Genomic DNA, 21,467 nt, shown 5'->3' on the forward strand with positions numbered 1-21,467 from the left:
CAAACTGTAGCCCTAAACCCAACTTTATTTCCGAAGTGCCAACCAATCCTGTCATGTAAATAATTGATTTTAATCTTACCTTTGCAGTCTTCTCTTCTCCTCAGCAGGGGGATCACGCTCATGCATGCTTACCACACATTGAAGCTGAGCCCCTGCCCTTTCCAGACACAGCAGTTGGATTGATCTTTCTGGAAAAAATTGCAGCATATTAGACAGAGATTTTAGCATGTAATGATTTCACCCTGTAATCCACATCTACATTTCAAAGTCTGACATCTTGAAATCCCATAAAGACGTACGAGTTGCTCCCCTCCCCTTTCATTGTGTAGTTATGTCCCCCATCCTGGGCCACTTCTTGGTAAACATGTCCCCCATCCTGATATATATTTCCTACATTCTGGTATATTTGTCCCCATCATGGCCCCATCCTGGTAAATATACCTCATCCTGGTAAATGTCCTCCATCCTGGTAAATGTACCCCATTCTGGCATGTTCCCCCATGCTGGTAAATGTACCCCATCCTGACATATTGCCCATCCTTGTAAATGTACCCCCATCCAGGTAAATGTCCCCCTTCCTAGCATGTACCCCCATCCTGGTAAATGTCCACCTTCCTGGCATGTTCCCCTTCCTGGTAAATGTTCCCCATCCCGGTAAATTTTCCCTATCTTAACATGTTCGCCATCCTGGTAAATGTTCCCCTTCCTGGTAAATGTACCCTATCGTGGCATGTTTCCTCCATCCTGGCATGCATGTTTTCCCCATCCTGGCATGCATGTTTCCTCCATCTTGGCATATATGTTTTCCCCATCCTGCCATGCATTGTTCCCCATCCTGGCATGTTTGTTTACCACTGCTGGCATGTATGCTTTCTCCATCCTGGCATGTATGTTTTCCTCATCCTGGCATGCATGTTTCCTCCAGCCTGGCATGCATGTTTTCCCCATTCTGGCATGCATGTTTCCCCTTCCTGGCATGCGTGTTTCCCCCCTTCCTGGCATGCGTGTTTCCCCCCATCCTGGCATGCGTGTTTCCCCCCATCCTGGCATGCATGTGTGTCGCCATGGACAGGCCAGGAGACACAGAGCACAACACCCACACACCCCATACTCCCGGCAGGCACATCAAGGTCAGACACAAAACCCTTGTTGCCTTCCTCCAGGGGCTGATGTTCACACCAGGGGGTGGGCCAGGCGGTTGGTCCCGCCCACCGAGGAGTTCACAGTCCTGGAGGCGGGAAAAAGGAGCAGTTCAGTTTTGGACAGTGAAAGTGGAAGGAGGAAAGTGTAGTAGCGGAGCAACTGACTGACAGCGTCCGGCTGTGTGGCCCGGGCGAGACAGCAAGGTTGGCAGACGGTGGTGACCGTCTGCAGGAGTGGCTGATTGGAGTCTACCGTAAGGACCGTGGACGGGTGGTGGCCCGGCGGTACCGGACCGGTACACAAAGAGAAGCCAGCACCAGTGACAGGGGCTTTTCGGACCCCGGCAAGGCTAGGAGTCGCCGTGAATTTGCCGAATCCGTTAGTGAAGGGGACCTCCTGGGTTTCCAAACAGTCAAGTCCCGAAGGCAACAGTCCAACCCAGTGAGAGAGACACCGCCACCGCCAAGGCAACCGTTTCTCAGGGCCAGCGCCTGCGGGCAAAAGGGGCTCCTCCGGCCCATATCCAAGTCGGGGAGCGGGTTAACAGTGGGAACCCATTGGAACCGTACAGACAGCGTAGGTGCAGGGAAAAGTCAGTCACCGCTAACCTGCAGGGAGCAACAACACCGCAGCCGTCCGAGGGACCCGTCCATCCAGCCGCTTGTTTTACCGTGAACTGTGTCCTCATCATTGGGCTGAGTGAGAACCTCCGTGCCGTGCGGCACAGCGCTGCCCCTGCGACCCTGCACCTCATCAGGCCCCGCAACCCGCCTGTCATCCATCCCTACCCCATCACCGGGCCCCGGGACAACCAACCCCCTACCCACGGAGGGGAGGAATAACAACCAAGCTGCTCCCAGTCACCGCTCCCGGGATCCCCGTCCAGAGCAGCGGTGGTGTCACCAAAATCACCACAACCGTGGGTGGCGTCACGGACAACATCCATAATCAAAACCCCCACAACCAATCATCCCCTTTTCACTCACGGGCGAGGAGCGCCGCTCGAGTCCCCGGGATCCGGCCCCACCGCTCGAGCCACCACCGAGCAGCAACAGCAGCCGCAGCAGCAGCGGCCGCCGGACCCGAGCAGTGGGAGAGCACAGCGTCCCCTCCTCCGCCCGCGACACATGTTTCTTCCATCCTGGCATGTATGTTTCCTCCATCCTGGCATGTTTGTTTCCTCCATCCTGGCATGCATGTTTTCCCCATCCTGTCATGCATGTTTCCCCCCATCCTGTCATGCATGTTTCCCCCCATCCTGGCATGCATGTTTCCCCCATCCTGGCATGCATGTTTTCCCCATGCTGGCATGCATTTTTCCTCCATCCTGGCATACATGTTCCCCCCCCTCATGCTGGCATGCATGTTTTCTCCCCCCCATGCTGGCATGTATGTTTTCTCCCCCCATGCTGGCATGTGTGTTCCCCCCCATGCTGGCATGTATGTTCTCCCCCCATGCTAGCATGTGTATTCCCCCTCCCATGCTAGCATGTGTGCTCCCCCCCATGCTGGCATGTGTGTTCTCCCCCCCATGCTGGTATGTATGTTCCCCCCATGCTGGCATGTATGTTCCCCCCCCATGCTGGCATGTGTGTCCCTTCCCCATGCTGACATGTGTGTTCTCCCCCCCCCATGCTGGCATGTATGTTCCCCCCCATGCTGGCATGTATGTTCTCCCCCCCATGCTGGCACTGGCCCCCTCATCCCCACCTTGGCACAGCTGCACACAAGTTATACGGAAAAAAAAAGCAACAAACAACTCACCTTCCTGCACACGCTCCCCCACTGTGTCCTCAGTTCCCACGCGGCCAGAAGACGTCATCACGCCGGCGCCGCTCACTGACGATCCTCCGTCTCCTAGGCAACAGACCTGCGGCCTGGGAGAGGAGGAGTGTCAGAGCGAGGAGAAATGTCTCCTCCGCTCCAACACAGCTTAGAACTGCCGGCGCCACCGCACCAACAGATCAAAGCGGCAGGATCAGGCGACAGCACGCGTGCCAGCAGAATGGGCTCTGCGTGCCCCTGGTGGCACGCGTGCCATAGGTTCGCCATCACTGCTCTAGGCTATCCATCCTGGTAACAGTTCCCAATCAGATCACACATGTTTAAAAAGTATAATTTGGTTTTAAACCTTGTCAAATGCTCTCTCCTATCAATGTTACCTTATCTCTTAAAAATAGAGTTTTCAAAGTAATAATAGCGTTGATTCAAGTGTTAACTTGAATATTTAAACAAAATTTAAACTAAATTAAAACAACCTAAGCTAAGATATCTCTTGTTTGTCATAAGCTATAGGTGTTAGTATATTTAAAACACCGTTAAATAATCATAATAATCAAAAATACCTTTTAAAAACCAGAAGAGGTTAATAAAAAGGGATTGTTGTCTTTTTTTAGAAAACATTTTTTATTGTTTTTTAAAAATTACATATAATACATGTTCAGAATTTATATATAATATATATATATATATATATATATATATATATATATATATATATATATATATATATATATATATATATATATATATATATATATATATATATATATATATATATATATATGTATATATATATATATGTATATGTATGTGTGTGTGTGTAATAAATAAATAAATATATTTTACACACACACTATATATATATATATATATATATATATAGATAGATAGATAGATAGATAGGTGTATATATAGATAATGTGTATATATATATATGTGTGTGTATATATATATATATATATATATATACTGACCAAAAGATGTAAAAATCCATGAATATATATATATAACTACATAAGGTGCTTTTTTTTAAAAATGCAGCTATATATAATATGTATGGAAAGAAGGTATGAGGCAAACTAGCATATTAGACTAAAGTGCCTGTGAAGTGCAAAAAAGTGTTGCTAGAGTCAAAATACCTTAACAATGGTCAAGAATGTTCTGTGTACCGCTATATCCCGACGCGCGTTTCAAATGTTGTTTTTTTTCAGGGGATGCTGTAATTAGACAAACTTGGGCATATTGTTAATACCATTTGTAATATATTATAGAAGCATTAAAAATTCTAAATTTAGAATAATTGTTTATACCCTATATATTTTTTTTTTTTTTATAAAATTAATAGTAATGTTTGACATAAGCCACAACTTGGTGTCAAAGTGGGGTGAAAGAGGGGTCAGCCATCAGTTGTAAAATAGTTATTTGAGAACTTATCAAATTAAGTCATTTTGCATTATAAGCAATGTTGTAGCTCCCACCCCCCCATGGTAAGTTCTCCAGCTTTTAAGTAATCAACTTTTGGACTGTCTCATAACAGCCACAGCCCTCCACAAGTGTAAATGATGTGTATTTCCTTGTCTCCCCCCACCAGGATTTCATCACAATCTCTTTCCTGGAGTTAAACTCCCAAACCAGAACTTTAGCAACTAAACCGGAGCTGACGGTGGCGGAGGTGACTCGGGAATGTGCCCAGAAGTTCAATGTGTCTCCAGCGGAGGATTACGGCCTCTTTGTGCAGGTGAATGGCCGCTGCCTGCGGCTGACAGAAGACGCCTTCCCTCAGCAGGTGAAGTCTCAGCTGATGAACATGGAGCAGAAGCCGGACTTCCACTTCGTGTACAGACAGCGCAGCAGCAAGGACACGGTGGTCAGCGAGATCAACCTCCTCTAGACACAAGGGGAACTTTGCTTTATGTCATCAACTATTGGGGGGAGGGAATGGCTGGACCAACCCTAAACCCCCCCCCGCTGGATGATTTACTTTCTGGCCATGTTGCAGTAATGGGGAAAGCTGGAAGACCACACATCTGCCTTATTATTCTCAGACCTTGCTTCCACGAGTGGTCAGTCCTCACACACCGGCCTCGGCAGCGCGGGGAGGGAGAGAACATTGGACTGTGCAATGGTTCCAGTATGAGCTCCATAATGGGCCACACATTTGTGGATCTGCAGACCGGCCTATCATAGCCATGCCGGGGTTTTTTTTTTTATATATGTAAGTTCTGTAGGTGGCCCAGAATAATCTGCAGCTGAACCCCAATATGTGGCATCTGGCACCATCCATTAAATAACTCACAAATATTGATACAGGAACAGACTGTGGCGTTATTTTTTAATGAGTGATGTAGGCACAATCCTGGCCACAGACTCCATCGTCTGTACTCCGATACCGAATACTGAAGACCAGGGACGAGGTCTACATCTATAGTGCAAAGTCAGTGGAATCATGTGGATCCGCATAGATCAGTCTGATCCGGCTGCTCAGTACGGACAGTTGCCCGTTATCACACATTGTCCTGTGGCGCAGCACATCTGGCCCCTGAATTACAAGTACAAGCCATGTCCAATTTGGTTACAGCTCCAACTAATCAATGGGGCCTTATCCAGCCCGGTCTCTCCATGCTTGTAGGTCCTGGCATAGCATTTAATTGCTTGTAGTGTGATCAGTAAACCCAAGTATGTCACTGTGGGGTCTAATAGGACATGGGATCCTCACCTGGATAGTCTCATGTTAAGGGGGGGCCATAAATTTACCGTGATGCAATCTAATAATGCATCTACCTTAACCCTGTCTGCATCCAAATAAAGCGTCATTTGTTAGTAGCATGCTACTATTCTTCCATACAGCCCCGAGGAATGACACGGATCTGCATAGAAAATAGGACTGGTTTCATTACGGAAGTCCACAAACATTTAAAAGGAATTATTTGCTTAGCAGCCAAGAATACGTAACACGTCTCCTATTGGATAAAATACAAGTATACTGTATATTACAGACTAAGCTTAATATAAAGGAGGAAGTTCATTGTACATTAGCTATGTCCGCATGATTCACTTGTCACATAAAGTCCAGTCTGTCTGTTGAGTCTGATATTTGCATTCAGACATAGGTGTTGTACACAGTTCAAGCACTTTCTTAAATCCTGTAGTCAGCAGTGGGGTGCCGCAGGGATCTGTAGTGGGAGCAGTGGGGTGCCGCAGGGATCTGTAGTGGGAGCAGTGGGGTGCCGCAGGGATCTGTAGTGGGAGCAGTGGGGTGCCGCAGGGATCTGTAGTGGGAGCAGTGGGGTGCCGCAGGGATCTGTAGTGGGAGCAGTGGGGTGCCGCAGGGATCTGTAGTGGGAGCAGTGGGGTGCCGCAGGGATCTGTAGTGGGAGCAGTGGGGTGACGCAGGGATCTGTAGTGGGAGCAGTGGGGTGCCGCAGGGATCTGTAGTGGGAGCAGTGGGGTGACGCAGGGATCTGTAGTGGGAGCAGTGGGGTGCCGCAGGGATCTGTAGTGGGAGCAGTGGGGTGCCGCAGGGATCTGTAGTGGGAGCAGTGGGGTGCCGCAGGGATCTGTAGTGGGAGCAGTGGGGTGACGCAGGGATCTGTAGTGGGAGCCGCAGGGATCTGTAGTGGGAGCAGTGGGGTGCCGCAGGGATCTGTAGTGGGAGCAGTGGGGTGCCGCAGGGATCTGTAGTGGGAGCAGTGGGGTGCCGCAGGGATCTGTAGTGGGAGCAGTGGGGACCGCAGGGATCTGTGCTAGGACCAATTCTTTTTAATCTCTTTATTAATGACAGATGCGATTGATAGTACAGTGTCAGTCTTTGCTGATGACACCAAACTATGTAGGATATTAAAAATGTGTAGGATATTGTAACTATGTAGGATATTAATGATGGATGCGATCGATAGTAAAGTGTCAGTCTTTGCTGATGATACCAAACTATGTAGGATATTAAAAACTGACCTTGATAGTATAATATTACAAAAAGATCTGGATAAGATGTCAGAATGGGCAGATACTTGGCAAATGAGATTTAATGTTGATAAATGTAAAGTAATGCACCTAGGACGGAGTAATCCTATAGCTGCGTATACATTAAATGGAAGTAACCCCCGGACTACAGAACAGGAGAAGGACTTGGGTATTCTCATTACAAATAAACTGAGCAGCAGCATCAATGTCAAGCAGCAGCTGCAAAAGCAAACAAGATTCTAGGGTGTATAAAAAGAGAGATTAGATCTCGTGATCCCAACGTATTGTTACCCCTCTATAAATCACTTGTAAGGCCACATCTGGAATATGGGATTCAATTTTGGGCTCCACATTTTAAAAAGGACATTCAGAAGATAGTCAGTTCAAAGGCGGGCAACTAGATTACTACAAGGAATGGAGGCCGCCCATATGATGAGTAATGGAGGCCGCCCGTATGATGAGGAATGGAGGCCGCCCGTATGATGAGGAATGGAGGCCGCCCGTATGATGAGGAATGGAGGCCGCCCGTATGATGAGGAATGGAGGCCTCCCGTATGATGACTAATGGAGGCCTCCCGTATGATGCGTAATGGAGGCCTCCCGTATGATGCGTAATGGAGGCCTCCCGTATGATGCGTAATGGAGGCCTCCCGTATGATGCGTAATGGAGGCCTCCCGTATGAGGAGGAATGGAGGCCGCCCGTATGATGCGTAATGGAGGCCGCCCGTATGATGCGTAATGGAGGCCTCCCGTATGATGCGTAATGGAGGCCTCCCGTATGAGGAGGAATGGAGGCCGCCCGTATGATGAGGAATGGAGGCCTCCCGTATGATGAGGAATGGAGGCCGCCCGTATGATGGAGGAATGGAGGCCTCCCGTATGATGAGTGATGGAGGCCGCCCGTATGGTGAGTAATGGAGGCCTCCCGTATGAGGAGGAATGGAGGCCGCCCGTATGATGACTAATGGAGGCCGCCCGTATGATGAGGAATGGAGGCCGCCCGTATGATGAGGAATGGAGACCGCCCGTATGATGGAGGAATGGAGGCCGCCCGTATGATGGAGGAATGGAGGCCGCCCGTATGATGAGTAATGGAGGCCGCCCGTATGATGAGTAATGGAGGCCTCCCGTATGATGAGTAATGGAGGCTTCCCGTATGATGAGTAATGGAGGCCGCCCGTATGATGAGGAATGGAGGCCTCCCGTATGATGAGGAATGGAGGCCTCCCGTATGGTGAGTAATGGAGGCCTCCCGTATGATGAGGAATGGAGGCTGCCCATATGACTAATGGAGGCCTCCCGTATGATGACTAATGGAGGCCTCCCGTATGATGAGGAATGGAGGCCGCCCGTATGATGAGGAATGAAGGCCGCCCGTATGATGGAGGAATGGAGGCCGCCCGTATGATGGAGGAATGGAGGCCGCCCGTATGATGGAGGAATGGAGGCCGCCCGTATGATGGAGGAATGGAGGCCGCCAGTATGATGACTAATGGAGGCCTCCCGTATGATGAGTAATGGAGGCCGCCCGTATGATGAGGGATGGAGGCCGCCCGTATGATGAGTAATGGAGGCTTCCCGTATGATGAGTAATGGAGGCCGCCCGTATGAGGAGGAATGGAGGCCGCCCGTATGATGAGGAATGGAGGCCTCCCGTATGATGAGGAATGGAGGCCGCCCGTATGATGAGGAATGGAGGCCGCCCGTATGATGAGGAATGGAGGCCGCCCGTATGATGAGGAATGGAGGCCGCCCGTATGATGAGGAATGGAGGCCGCCCGTATGATGAGGAATGGAGGCCGCCCGTATGATGAGGAATGGAGGCCGCCCGTATGATGAGGAATGGAGGCCGCCCGTATGATGAGGAATGGAGGCCGCCCGTATGATGAGGAATGGAGGCCTCCCGGATGATGAGTAATCGAGGCCCGCCCGGATGATGAGTAATGGAGGCCGCCCGTATGATGCGTAATGGGGCCGCCCGTATGATGAGTAATGGAGGCCGCCCGTATGATGAGTAATGGAGGCCGCCCGTATGATGACAGGTTGAAAAAGTTAGATATGTTTAGCTTAGAAAAAAAGACGTCTCAGAGGAGATCTCATTTATATGTATAAATACATGTGTGGTCCATATAAAGGACGGCGCAGGACTTATTCCTTCCAAAGACAGTACTAAGGACCAGGGGGCACTCACTGCGAGTGGAAGAAAAGCGATTCCGACACCTAAATAGGAAAGGATTCTTTACAGTTAGAGCAGTCAGACTGTGGAATGCGACCACAAGAGGTAGTAATGGCAGATACTAGAACAGCTTTATATCAGGCGGATGATTCCTCACTACACAACATTGTGGGTTATAAATGACTTAGTGACCAAATGTAGAACTGGTGGAGGAAGGGTGAACTAGATGGACCTAGATCTTTTTTCAACCTTAGTAACTATGTAACTGTTTTTTTGGATATCTTTATAACTCTTAATACTTCATAATCTTATGGCTAATACTCATAACATTCCTTACGTTTTTCCTGAGTCTCCCCCCTTTGGAGATAAAGACTTTTTGCCTATCGATCTGTCCTAATGGCGATGGTTACCTCACTCGCATACGAGATACCCCATCCCTTGTGGATGAACCTCCCCACCCAACAGACTATGCATAGGAAGCCAGATCCTGACGTATCCTCGTGGCTATGTTCCACGCTGGCACACGTTATTCAGGAAGGGGGGGGTGGCGGCAGTCCTCATCAGCTCTTATTTATCAGGGTTGCTTTCACTCAGTCTCCTATTCCTCAGGCGGTAATGGTGGGACATTAAAAGGTGGGATGCACAGTCATCTTCTGGGCACAAAGTGTTGGGTAGAAGAGGGAAGAGCCATCTCCTGGTCCCAGCTCCCACATCTTTTGTAGTGGGATGCGTGGATCTTTGTAAGAAAGAAAGAAAGAGAGAGGACGAGAGAGAGAAAAGACCCCGTCACACACAGATAAATCTCTGTCCCCAATTTCACTGCAACCACAGATCTGCCAAAGATCTCTCCTCTGTGTGTGACAGACGGGGCCTTAAGATCTAGATCTGGTTGGATCTGGAGGAGAAAACTTGAACGTATATTAGTCAAATGTTTAGTTAACTAAACTCGTTGTTTAGAAGTACCCCCAGATATTTAAACAGAATTTCATAGGGTCTCAACTTAGTGGTCCCTGCTGGGGGGTGTCTGACACTGAACAATGCACGGGGAAGACTCTACTGCCCCAACTCTCCTATTCTGTGGCTGGTACGGGGTGTGTAGGGTCAGTTCTGTGTCTAAGGCTATGTGCCCACGGGGACAGTGTCCTGCGGATATATCCACAAGACATTCCGCAGGAGCTCCCAGGAAACCGCAGCACAACTTCTGTCTGTTTCCATGCTGCGGAATGTCCTGCGGATATGGTGCGGGCATTCTGCATTGAGGACACAGTACCATGGCTTCAGCACTGCATCCTCAATGCAGAACATGTGCTGGAGTGATCAGGGGAGTTCATACCTCCATCATGCAGCACCTCGCTTTCCGGCGGCCGGGTCACTGTCAGCGTCTGCAGGAGAAGGTGGGCGGGCCTGAACTAGCTCCGGCTGTCACATGACCGGAGCTCGTGCAGGCCCCGCCCAACTCTTCCTGCGCTGCTGTGCACCGGACGGAGAAAGTGACTCTGGTGTCTGCTATGGCAGGTAAATATATGGGACCCTGCGGAGAAATCCGCAGGAATAATTGACATGCTGATGATTTTTTTTCGCAGAGAAATCCGCATTATTTCCGCTGCGTAAAAATCTGCAGCGTGGGCACAGCAGTTCCCAAATGCCATAGAAATGGCTGGGGAGTAGCTGTGCTGCAGATTTTTGAAAAACTCCACGGCATTTTCTGCAGCGTGGGCACATAGCCTAAGGCCTGCCATATCTCTTTGGCTGGCCGTAAAAGCAGGTCACTAGCCACTTCCTATGGTCTCTGGGAGCCCACAGCCGCACCCTACCTCAGTCCTCTTCTTCTTCTGAGACTTTCTCTTGGAAAGTCTTGAGAAAACATTGTCCTGATCTACATCTTTCCTTTCTTCTTCACATCAGGGTCATTTAAAAAGCACAGATTGACTGTTTCTTTGGTAAGTGGTCTGGGATGCAGATGGGGTTAAAGGAAGCTATGCAATAAATGCAATCTACCTTAAAGGGAACCTGTCATCAGAAATTTTGCTTTAAACCTAAGAGTCCCCCCCTCTGCAGCTCCTGGGCTGATTCTAGCAGGTTCCTGTACTTTTTGTGGCCCCTTTTAAACCAAATTAAATACTTTATAAACTTGTACCTTTTGCTATGTAAATTTTGTAAATCGTCCATGGGGGTGGGCTCTCTGCTGACCGTTGCTGTTCCTCGAGCAGATTTACGCCGCCCCCCCAACGCTGAATTTCATATCTCAAGACGGCGCCCGTGGTCCCGCGCATGCGCTGTACGACTGTAGCGGTACTGTGTGACCGCTGGTGACGTTTTGCGCAGGCACGAGGTTATGGGTGGCGCTGTGAGTGTCATCAGCAAGTGCCGCCCATAACCTCGTGACCGCACTTTCCCCTCTTCCTCCAGCGTTCTGCGCAAGCGTTTGCTGGCCAGATGACCTGACGTCATCTCTTTCCCATCTTGCCCTGCTGCAGGGTAAGATGGGAAGGAGGTGACGTCAGGCCATTTGGCCGGCGAGCGCTTGCGCAGAACGCTGGAGGCAGTGGGGGAAAGCGCGTCCACGAGATTATGGGCGGGCACTTGCGATGCAATCACAGTGCCACCCATAATCTCGTGCTTGTGACACACGTCACCAGCGATCCTGGCGTGGGCGGCAACTCGGGCGCCCAGGGGCGGCGTCCTGATGGATGAAATGGAGCGTGGGGGGACGGCGTCAATGTGCTGGAGGAACAGCAACGGTCACCAGAGAGCCCGCCCCCATGGACGATTTACAAAATTTACATGGCAAAAGGTACAAGTTTATAAAGTATTTAATTTGGTTTAAAAGGGGCCACAAAAAGTATAGAAACCTGCTAGAATGCAGCCCACGAGCTGCAGAGGGGGGGACTCTTAGGTTTAAAGCTAAATTTCTGATGACAGGTTCCCTTTAACCCCCAGTGCACTGGGTGTAATTTATGGCCCCCTTTACAGTGATGCAGTCAACATGCAGATAAAACAACTCCTCCCCAACAAAATGCATGTACTGGCTTGTTTCTATGTGAGTGTGCAGAGAGTGTGCAGAGAGTGTGCAGAGAGTGTGCAGAGAGTGTGCAGAGAGTGTGCAGAGAGTGTGCAGAGAGTGTGCAGAGAGTGTGCAGAGAGTGTGCAGAGAGCTTATTCATACAATTGTTCAGTTGGCCCAGTCTATGGGTCTGGAAAAAAAAAAAAAAACAAGAAATGACCAGGACAATCTTGGTCATGTCCTTTGTTGTGTAGCATCAGATGGCACATGGCCATGCTTGTGTGTGCCATCTGATCCTACACAACAGAGGTCCTATTCTGTTCCCCAATAACAGAATGGCCATATGGCAAGTTAATGGGCCTGCAAAATCCCCAGCAGCTGCACATAAGCACTTCCGTGTGACTGCAGTCAGTTGCCCCTGCAGTCTGTGTCCTGCCCCGCAGCTCCTCACACTGCAGTACTAGCAGCCATAGGGAAGAAGTCCTGCCCTCCTGACATTAGCAAAGTTCATCACTGCAGATAATTAGTAATCAGCAATCTCTTGACAGCCATGTTCTCACGTCACTGCTAGTCAGTGTTTGGCTGTGAGACGTGATGTCACCGGCCACTCGCAAGAGGTGATCTGAGAACACGACAGACATTACTCATCAGCGCTGATGTCAGAGTGCAGCGGCTTCCATCACCGCAGGTAATGTACCACACTAACCTCCTGACAGCAGCACTAGTCATCCCCTGCAGTGACCTGGGCTGACCTCCTGACAGCAGCGCTAGTCATCCCCTGCAGTGACCTGGGCTGACCTCCTGACAGCAGCGCTCGTCATCCCCTGCAGTGACCTGGGCTGACCTCCTGATGTTAGCTCAGGTCACTGCATTGCTCTCCCAGCCAATGGGGAACACTGTTCTTCAGGGACTGGGACAGTGACAGTGGATCCTCATGGAACCCCTTATTGGGGCAATGTCAGATCCAGATTTGTCGTCAATTTTTTTTGGTTACAAATTTTAAATTAAACTAGGGAATGTGATGTTACATTTAATTTATTCAATGTTGTCTATTAGTGACTGGTTACTGATGACTAGTAACTGATAGATGCTGTGACATCACATGTCTGCAATTGCCACTGCACCAGGGCATTAGGATAAGCTGGGGCAAATGTGTTAAAGCAACAGGATTGGCGCATCTAATGGAAGCGCCACTTCTGGGGCAGCTGCAACCTGCTAGTCTTAGACTAGGGAGGGTCCACAATTATTGGACTCTCCCTAGTCTGAGAATACCAGACCACAGCTGTCCACTTTACCTAATATGACTAACCACGAGCTGGCTAGAAAAAAATAGGGGGAACCCCAAGTTGTTTTAACGTTGTATTTAAAGGGTGCTTAGACACAAAAAGAAGTATTTGTATTTAATGTGGCACTAAAGGTGCAAAATGGATAAATTGACAAATGAATGGCCAATTGGTCTAGGTCCCACTCCCCAGCATTTTGTAAGCTATCTGGCCAGATGAGGTTTTTGGATTGATGGATGCATCTGTGTGGCCTCCATTCTGTATACAGGCTGTGTCATGTGTGAGAGGTTTTTTTTTTTCTTTTTGTGGACTACAAAGAGGGCCAACCAGTGTTTTGTGGACCGTACAAATGGAACGGTCATATTAATGAGCCCTAAAAGGTGATCTCTTGGAGATGATTGTGACAAGGTGGAGGAATCGGGACAGGAGTGCAGGGCCCAGGTGAGGACCGCACACGAGAGGCCGTACACAGTGCATGGTCTGCCGCAATCCATACACTCCTATAGCTGGCATCCATACTGAACCTAACTTGTAGGGATTATCTTTAGCCACTGCCTGCGCTAAATGCCACTAATGTAGCAGGACTTCCCTGGGGCCGGCGTGTGCACAATGCTGATGGCAGCAGCTTCAGTGCAAAAATTAAAGGGACGTAATAGATCAAACCCCACCAAAATCCGGCCCACAATGGCATGATGACTTCTCGATTGACCCAGGGCGTGTAGAATGGAATAATATCAGCACTGGTTATTGGGCTTACAGATGGGATGGAAATAACTACTATATATTTTTTTTTTTTTTATAAAAGCCTTTCTGATCACATTAACCTTAATATTACACTTTTTACAATGTTTGCCTGGAAGAGCCAACAGTAAACTCTAAAATCTAAAAGTAATTGTGCAAAATGGTGCTTTTTGCCAACAACTGCACACTATTTATCAGCAGCTGACCCCACACTGAGCGTTGGAGCAGTATATCCGCCGTCCTGACCTTTCCACTGTATACTGTGCCCATATTGCTGTATACCCGTGTGCTCTGCACAGGATACTGGCACCAGATCAGACCACTATAGCTGGCAGGCTGTGATCACCGCACCCCATGTACCCCCTCTGAGCTCCACTCTGCACTCACAGGAGCAGCGGCTGGGAGTGGAGGTCCAAATGAGTACAAGCTGCAGCAAGTAATGATCACAGCAGCCTGCCATCTGTAGCGCTGATCGCTGCTGCGGGTACTGCCAGCATTTCTTCCTGTGCGTGCTCTCATCAGCATGGGGGACGCAGAACACTGGGGGACGCAGAACACTGGGGGACACAGAACACTGGGGGACACAGAACACTGGGGGACGCTGTGCTCCGGAGGTGAAGCACACATTGTGTAGCACAGTGTACCGAGATGGCGCTGTCCTATCACAGAGTGAGGAGGACAAACACCCGGGGAGACAGATATAGACATGAGTAGGAAGCAGCCATCAGCCCCCCCCCCCCACCCCAAGACCCCCCCCAAGACACACCCCCCCCCCCCCCCCCCCCCCACGCACAGGAGCGCTCATTCCAGGGTGGAATTGCTGTATATGACTGTGGTGGGTAATTTGACAAAAGGCATTTACAGACTTGTCAGCCCCTAGTAAAGTTAGATTTTTAAACACAAAATAATATTTGGTTTCTTTAAGTCTCAACTGGGGCGGCGGCTTTCACACTACGTTTTTTTTTATATCCGTCATGAACTTTTTTTTACGCAAAAACGGATCCAGTGCAAATGCGTTTATTTCAATGGACTCGCGTCAACATGCGTTCACCTGCGTTATAGTGAGGATCCAGCGACTTGCAGGTTTTTTTTTTTTACTTTTTTCTAAAACACTACTTGTAGCATTTTTGAGCTGCGTCCAAATACTGCAAATTGCTGAATCCTGACTAAACGGCACGCAAACGTATGTGAACGCTGGCATGCTGATAGACAGGATCCTGCTTGCTCTACTGAGCATGCCCAGAAACCAGCCTCGCGTGATCAGTCTCTCTCCTCTCCCCCGCCTGAGAGCAGAGGACGTTCGTAACCAAGGTAAATATTGGGTAACCGCGGTCTTAGTTACCCGATGTTTACCTTGGTTACGTGTGCAGGGAGCCGGCTCCTAGCAGCTGCAGACGCTCGTAACCAATGTAAATATCAGGTATCCAAGCAAGTTACCCGATGTTTACCTTGGTTACGAGCCTGCACAGCTGTCAGCTCCCTGTCTTTCACGTTCAGTTCCCCTCACTCCCGATCACATGACTCCAATGCCCACCCATAAACTTAAAGTGACAGGATCCTGCAAAATAACATGCGTTTCTTTGCAAAAACAGGATCCACTTTTGCAGCAAAAAAAGTTCATGACGCATGCTAAAAAAAAAAAAAAGTAGTGTGAAAGCCGCATTACTGGATGAGCAGAGAAAGTTAACTCAAAAAGTGCCCCATGACCCCTCTGACAACCAAAGAAAGCGGCCACATGGCTGCTACTTCTTAACCCTATGTTGCAGGTGCAGTTGGCCGGTCAGTGGAGAGAGCTCTTCTGCAGCAACTATAAGCAAGCATTTGTGGGGGAAATATTGGAAACAGTTTGTTTGAGGCCTCAAGGGCCACAAATGTCAACATGGATACAACTAAAATATTCTCCTCCTGGTTTGGTAACAATGAACTCATGGCTGGCAGCACCCTGTCCAGAAAGACATTCATTTTCCCTTGTTGGGAGATTATGACACAAAAACAAATTGGACCATAATTTATCCTTAAACATTTGAAACATTTCCACATCAAGGGTTCTCATGGTCAAAAACATTCCTCAAACTCCCCGGTGCCTGACATTTCCACATTCTGGGGTGGAGGAATTCCTTTCCTTACACCGTAGTGGAGAGCATCTGTGCACCTTGTGTGGTTTGGGTGGATCGTCCACATCTGTGGCCTCCAATGGCTGAAATAGTGTTGAGCCTCCGCTAAAGATATGCCCCAAATTCACATTAGTGTTCGGATTATATCCAGCACTTCCGCTTGCCATTCTCTTGTGGGAGTCACATGGTCCGTGATCTCAATCTATTTAATGGACCCAAAAATGTGGTAGCCCACTGTTTGGAAAAAGAAAAGGCTTAAGCCCCAATTGCTTCTCTAACAATAGTGGGCTAAGGCTATGTGCGCACTTTGCGTTTCAGGTGCTTTTTAGGTCAGTTTTTATGCCAAAATGCATGTGTTTTGATTTGACAGCAAAATGGAAAATGGAAACGCAAAGTGCGGACTAGAAATCCCCAAACGCTGCGTTTAATTTGCATCATTTGTGGCAAAAAACATGCGTTCAAAGAAGCAGCATGGCAATTGTTTTTGCCATTTGGGCAGCGTTTTGCTAACATTGAAGTCAATGAGAAGTAGCAAAAAGCAATCGTCAAAATTCCAGCGTGTTACCTGCAGAAACAATGCATTTTGGACTTCCAAAACGCATGCTTTTGACATCAAAATAATGGAATAATATGTCCCTTCACACACACAATTAAAATAAAGAAAATTTTCATTATTGATATTTTTGCCAAAAATAGTATAAAACCGCTATAATTTCATTAAATATAACCACTTTTGTTATGATTTAAATTGTCTTTTCTTTTTCATAGTGTTTGTATGTTAAAACTTTTTTGTGTCTGTGTTCAAAACGCATCTGACTTTAGGCAATGAAAAAGCAAGTAAAAAGCGCTGAAAACGCAGTAAATACACATACATTTACCGCATTTTGATGGTCAAAAGCAACTTTGGCAAAAGCAATTTCTGCCAAAATATGCGTTTTGAACTGCCACTAGGACGACGCAACGTGCGCACATAGCCTATGGCTTATTTATTGGCCATTTAAAATGCTTCTCTAACTAAAAATGCAGACCAGTGTCACTAAATAATGGTCCAAATTAGCTCCACCAGTGCGGAGGGGATTAATAATGAGATGACGGCTCTGGGGGACAGACATTTAATTTAACTATTTTACAAGCAAAAAAAACCTGCACCTTTTAGAAAAGAATGCAACATCTTAAACAATCAGGTCCCATCAGAAATAGTCATAATCTGAGTGTAGTAATGGGAGACCTCTAGGAGTGCAGTCACTTCCCTTTGTGTTGAATTGTGCAGATCTGCGAGGGCCGCTCCGCTCTTTTCGGCTTTCACGTCATTATAGGAAGGGGACGTCCACATTGCTCTATCATTTACCACATGTCCTTGTAGAATTGGCTACAATGGAGCACAGTGGAGAATCCGAGAATTTGCCGGGAAGATGCAGAACAGGTTTTATGATCAATCGACAGTAAAGGCAGTGGTTACAAGATGAAGCGGCGATGCCATGATGGCAGCAGAGGCAGGTACTTTGTGAGGTCAGTTCTGATTTGCACAGTAGTGGATGTCACCTGCAGCCAGCAGGGGGCGCTGTGTGGGGACTCTGCTGACATCTGTGGTTTCTCGGGGAGGGGGTCCTCACAATCATGGAGGTCGCAGCAGACACTCGCTTCTTGCTTTGATTCATCAGGAATAATCTCAGTCCTGTGTTATCGCATGAGGAGCCTCCATAGTCACAGATCTGGTGCAGCAGAGCCGGGAGTGGAGGGCGATGGGCAGATCCCTACAGACGCTGCCCGGGCTACCATCACAGCAGATCCTGGCACACGCTCCCTATAGTCTGGAGGATCCTGCAGAACAGAAGGGGACAAACAGGAATGATACAGGAGATATACACATACAGTCCACAGCCAAAGACACTGCCACTTTTATCAGGGCCACGGGCTGAGGACAATGTACACACCAGAAGGCAACAAGACAAAATAGTGGAGATGGGGTGTAACATGCTTTCCCATATGCAAGCAACCAAAACCACCACCACCACAAAAATTAAAAAAAAAGAAAAACCATAAAACACAGCTTAAGCCTCACCATGTTGTGCAGAGAAAGGAGGAGAAAAATAATTTGGAACTTAATGTACAATCCCTGTGTGTGTGTGTGTAGGTGTGTGTGTGTGTAGGTATGTGTGTGTGTTGGGAATACATAACCTGTACAGGGGGGGGGGTTGATTTTGGAGTGAGGCCAGAGCATGGTGTTCTTACCGCTTTATCACTAAGTGATCAGTACTATTTCTATGCCAGCTGGTATGTATATTGGGAGGTGGAGGGGAGGGGGCAGGGGATGTGTCGCCAACATTCACCCCATAGTCTCCTGTGTGCCCCAATGAAATCTCAGACACTAAAATCAGTACACATGTGTAAGGGGGACACAAGACCATGGAACACCCAAAATCTCCCAGGGTGAGCACAGGATAGTCTCCTCAATTTTGAGGTCAGACCACTGCATCTTACAGGACCCTTCTCCCAGCATTCACATCCAATGGCAGAGAGGTGAAGACTCTAAACACAAGTCTGCACACAGCCCAGGAAGCCCCCACTGCAGGAGTGGAGTAATCCAGAACTGAGTGTGCACTCAGTTCTTAAATCTGTAGCATTTCACAATGGCAGGCCAGATCCAGTGGGTAATGGGGGAGGGGAGCAGCAGAAGCAGACCATGAGCTCAGACACTCATGTGATGGAGGTGAAGGACTACCAGGAAGGCAATCAGGAGAGGAAGGCTACAAAGGCTGCTTTGGAGTTACCCATTCAAACCACTACAAGGCAAGTAAGACTGCAGAATGTGCCCCCCACCTGAAGGAAGGGTGGGATTTGAGAAGGCGGGTGGGAGGAGGGAGAGTAGTAAACACACTAGTTCTATGTAACAGTATGAAAAGCGCTGACAACAGCCGGAACAATAAGAGGACTGCCATTATTGTCTTCCACTTCGCACCATCAGAAGAAGGTCTTGCAAGTGCAGATTACATATGGAAGAGGAAAAATGCTTCCTTGCCTTCGTGCCAAGCATTTAGCCCAGAAAATCGATACCTTGCCTTCAGTTCTATTTTACTTCGGGGTCTGGTCTTTCACCAGGAGAGGAGATCTGGAAGCTTCTAAGGCTGGAAACACATCTATGCGAGTAAAATCGGTCCGAGTTGGCTGAAAAAAACTCGGCTGATTTTAGTTCAGGTTAGGTCCGAGTGCAACGCAAGTGCGATGCTTTTTCTGAATAAATTAATGATTTTACTAGCGTGTGTAATGCATGTGTAATGCGTATTTTTTACTATGTCATCTGCCATTCAGCTCTGCTACATGGCCACTGACAGCAGACACAGACAGAGCCGCACGATCAGAATGAACTCGGGTGAACTTCATTGTCATGCTGCGGCTCTGTCTGTGTGTCGCGTCATGATTAGCGGTCACCTGTGAAGGATTCACCAGTGACCGCTAATCCCCGGAGTGACTGAAGTTAGCAGCCCTCTCTCATACTCCCCGTCCCCCGGCGCGGCGCTGCACGGCGTTCACACTGCTGCGGCGGCTTGTACTATTTTGAAAAAGCCGGCCGCTCATTAAACAATCTCGTATTCCCTGCTTTCCCCGCCCACAGGCGCCTATGATTGGTTGCATAACAGAGAGAAATAGCGGAGATGGGTTTTAAATAACCGCGCCAGAGATCCCAGATGTAAGCTTGATCAATGTACACTTTATTTCGGCATAGGTCTACGCGTTTCAGGGGTCTCAGCCCCCTTCCTCAGGACCAGCAAGCACAAGATACATCAAATCTGCAGAGTCACATACATACAGACAGTATATACCAGGTACCCTGAAACGCGTAGACCTATGCCGAAATAAAGTGTACATTGATCAAGCTTACATCTGGGATCTCTGGCGCGGTTATTTAAAACCCATCTCCGCTATTTCTCTCTGTTATCTGCCAGTCGGGTGACTGCTGCCGTTGATCCACATATGCGATTACAGGAGTTGTGCCTTTCACAACTCCAATTGGTGAGTAGGATTACTCTTTAATATACCCCCTGTTTGTCAGGGTAAGACCCTATGCGCTTTTTTTCCACAGGTTTCTGCTTATGATTGGTTGCAGTGAGACACGCCCCCACGCTGAGTGACAGGTGTCTCTGCACCCAATCACAGCAGCCGGTGGGCGTGTCTATACTGTGCAGTGAAATAAATAAATAGAAAAACCGGCGTGCGGTCCCCCTCAATTTTAATACCAGCCAGATAAAGCCTGAAGGCTGGTATTCTCAGGATGGGGAGCTCCACGTTATGGGGAGCCCCCCAGCCTAACTATCAGTCAGCAGCCGCCCAGAATTGCCGCATACATTCTATGCGACAGTTCTGGGACTGTACCCGGCTCTTCCCGATTTGCCCTGGTGCGTTGGCAAATCGGGGTAATAAGGAGTTAATGGCAGCCCATAGCTGCCACTAAATCCTAGATTAATCATGTCCGGCGTCTCCCCGAGATTCCTTCCATGATTAATCTGTAAATTACAGTAAATAAACACACACACACACACCTGAAAAAATCATTTATTAGAAATAAAAAAAACACACACCTGAAAAAATCATTTATTAGAAATAAAAAAAAACACAAACAAAATTCCCTCATTACCAATTTAATAAGCCCCAAAAAGCCCTCCATGTCCGGCGTAATCCACGGACCTCCAGCGTCGCTTCCAGCATGAAGGTGACAGGAGCTGCAGCAGACACCGCTGCTCCTGTCACCGCCACGCAGCAACTGAGGTGAGTAGCGCGATCAGCTGAGCTGCCACTGAGGTTACCCGCTGTCACTGGATCCAGCGGTGGACGCGATTAACCTCAGTGACACCTCAGCAGATCGCGCTACTCACCTCAGTTGCTGCGTGGAGGTGACAGGAGCGGCGGTGTCTGCTGCAGCTCCTGTCACCTTCATGCTGGAAGCGACGCTGGAGGTCCGTGGATTACGCCGGACATGGAGGGCTTTTTGGGGCTTATTAAATTGGTAATGAGGGAATTTGTTTGTGTTTTTTATTTCTAATAAATGATTTTTTCAGGTGTGTGTGTGTTTATTTACTGTAATTTACAGATTAATCATGGAAGGAATCTCGGGGAGACGCCGGACATGATTAATCTAGGATTTAGTGGCAGCTATGGGCTGCCATTAACTCCTTATTACCCCGATTTGCCAACGCACCAGGGCAAATTGGGAAGAGCCGGGTACAGTCCCAGAACTGTCGCATATAATGTATGCGGCAATTCTAGG

The 21,467-nt window shown here is 48.4% G+C and overlaps 2 protein-coding genes across 3 annotated transcripts in view; one reads left to right on the forward strand and one right to left on the reverse strand.

Moving 5' to 3' along the window:
- RIN3 (Ras and Rab interactor 3) overlaps positions 1-5,238 on the forward strand; it is a 48,902-nt gene extending 43,664 nt beyond the window's left edge. For both annotated transcript variants that reach the window (XM_075329511.1, XM_075329510.1), the window contains exon 10: positions 4,517-5,238. In XM_075329511.1, the coding sequence (XP_075185626.1) occupies positions 4,517-4,816 (300 nt within the window). In that variant the 3' untranslated portion in view covers positions 4,817-5,238. The remainder of the gene's footprint in view (positions 1-4,516) is intronic.
- Positions 5,239-17,300: 12,062 nt separating this feature from the next.
- The window catches only part of LGMN (legumain), a 30,126-nt gene continuing 25,959 nt past the window's right edge, over positions 17,301-21,467 (reverse strand). The window contains exon 14 of the mRNA XM_075331227.1: positions 17,301-18,025. Coding sequence (XP_075187342.1) covers positions 17,983-18,025 — 43 coding nt within the window. The 3' untranslated portion in view covers positions 17,301-17,982. The remainder of the gene's footprint in view (positions 18,026-21,467) is intronic.

The sequence above is a fragment of the Anomaloglossus baeobatrachus genome, chromosome 12 (genome assembly GCF_048569485.1).
Source record: "Anomaloglossus baeobatrachus isolate aAnoBae1 chromosome 12, aAnoBae1.hap1, whole genome shotgun sequence".
Taxonomy (NCBI): domain Eukaryota; kingdom Metazoa; phylum Chordata; class Amphibia; order Anura; family Aromobatidae; genus Anomaloglossus; species Anomaloglossus baeobatrachus.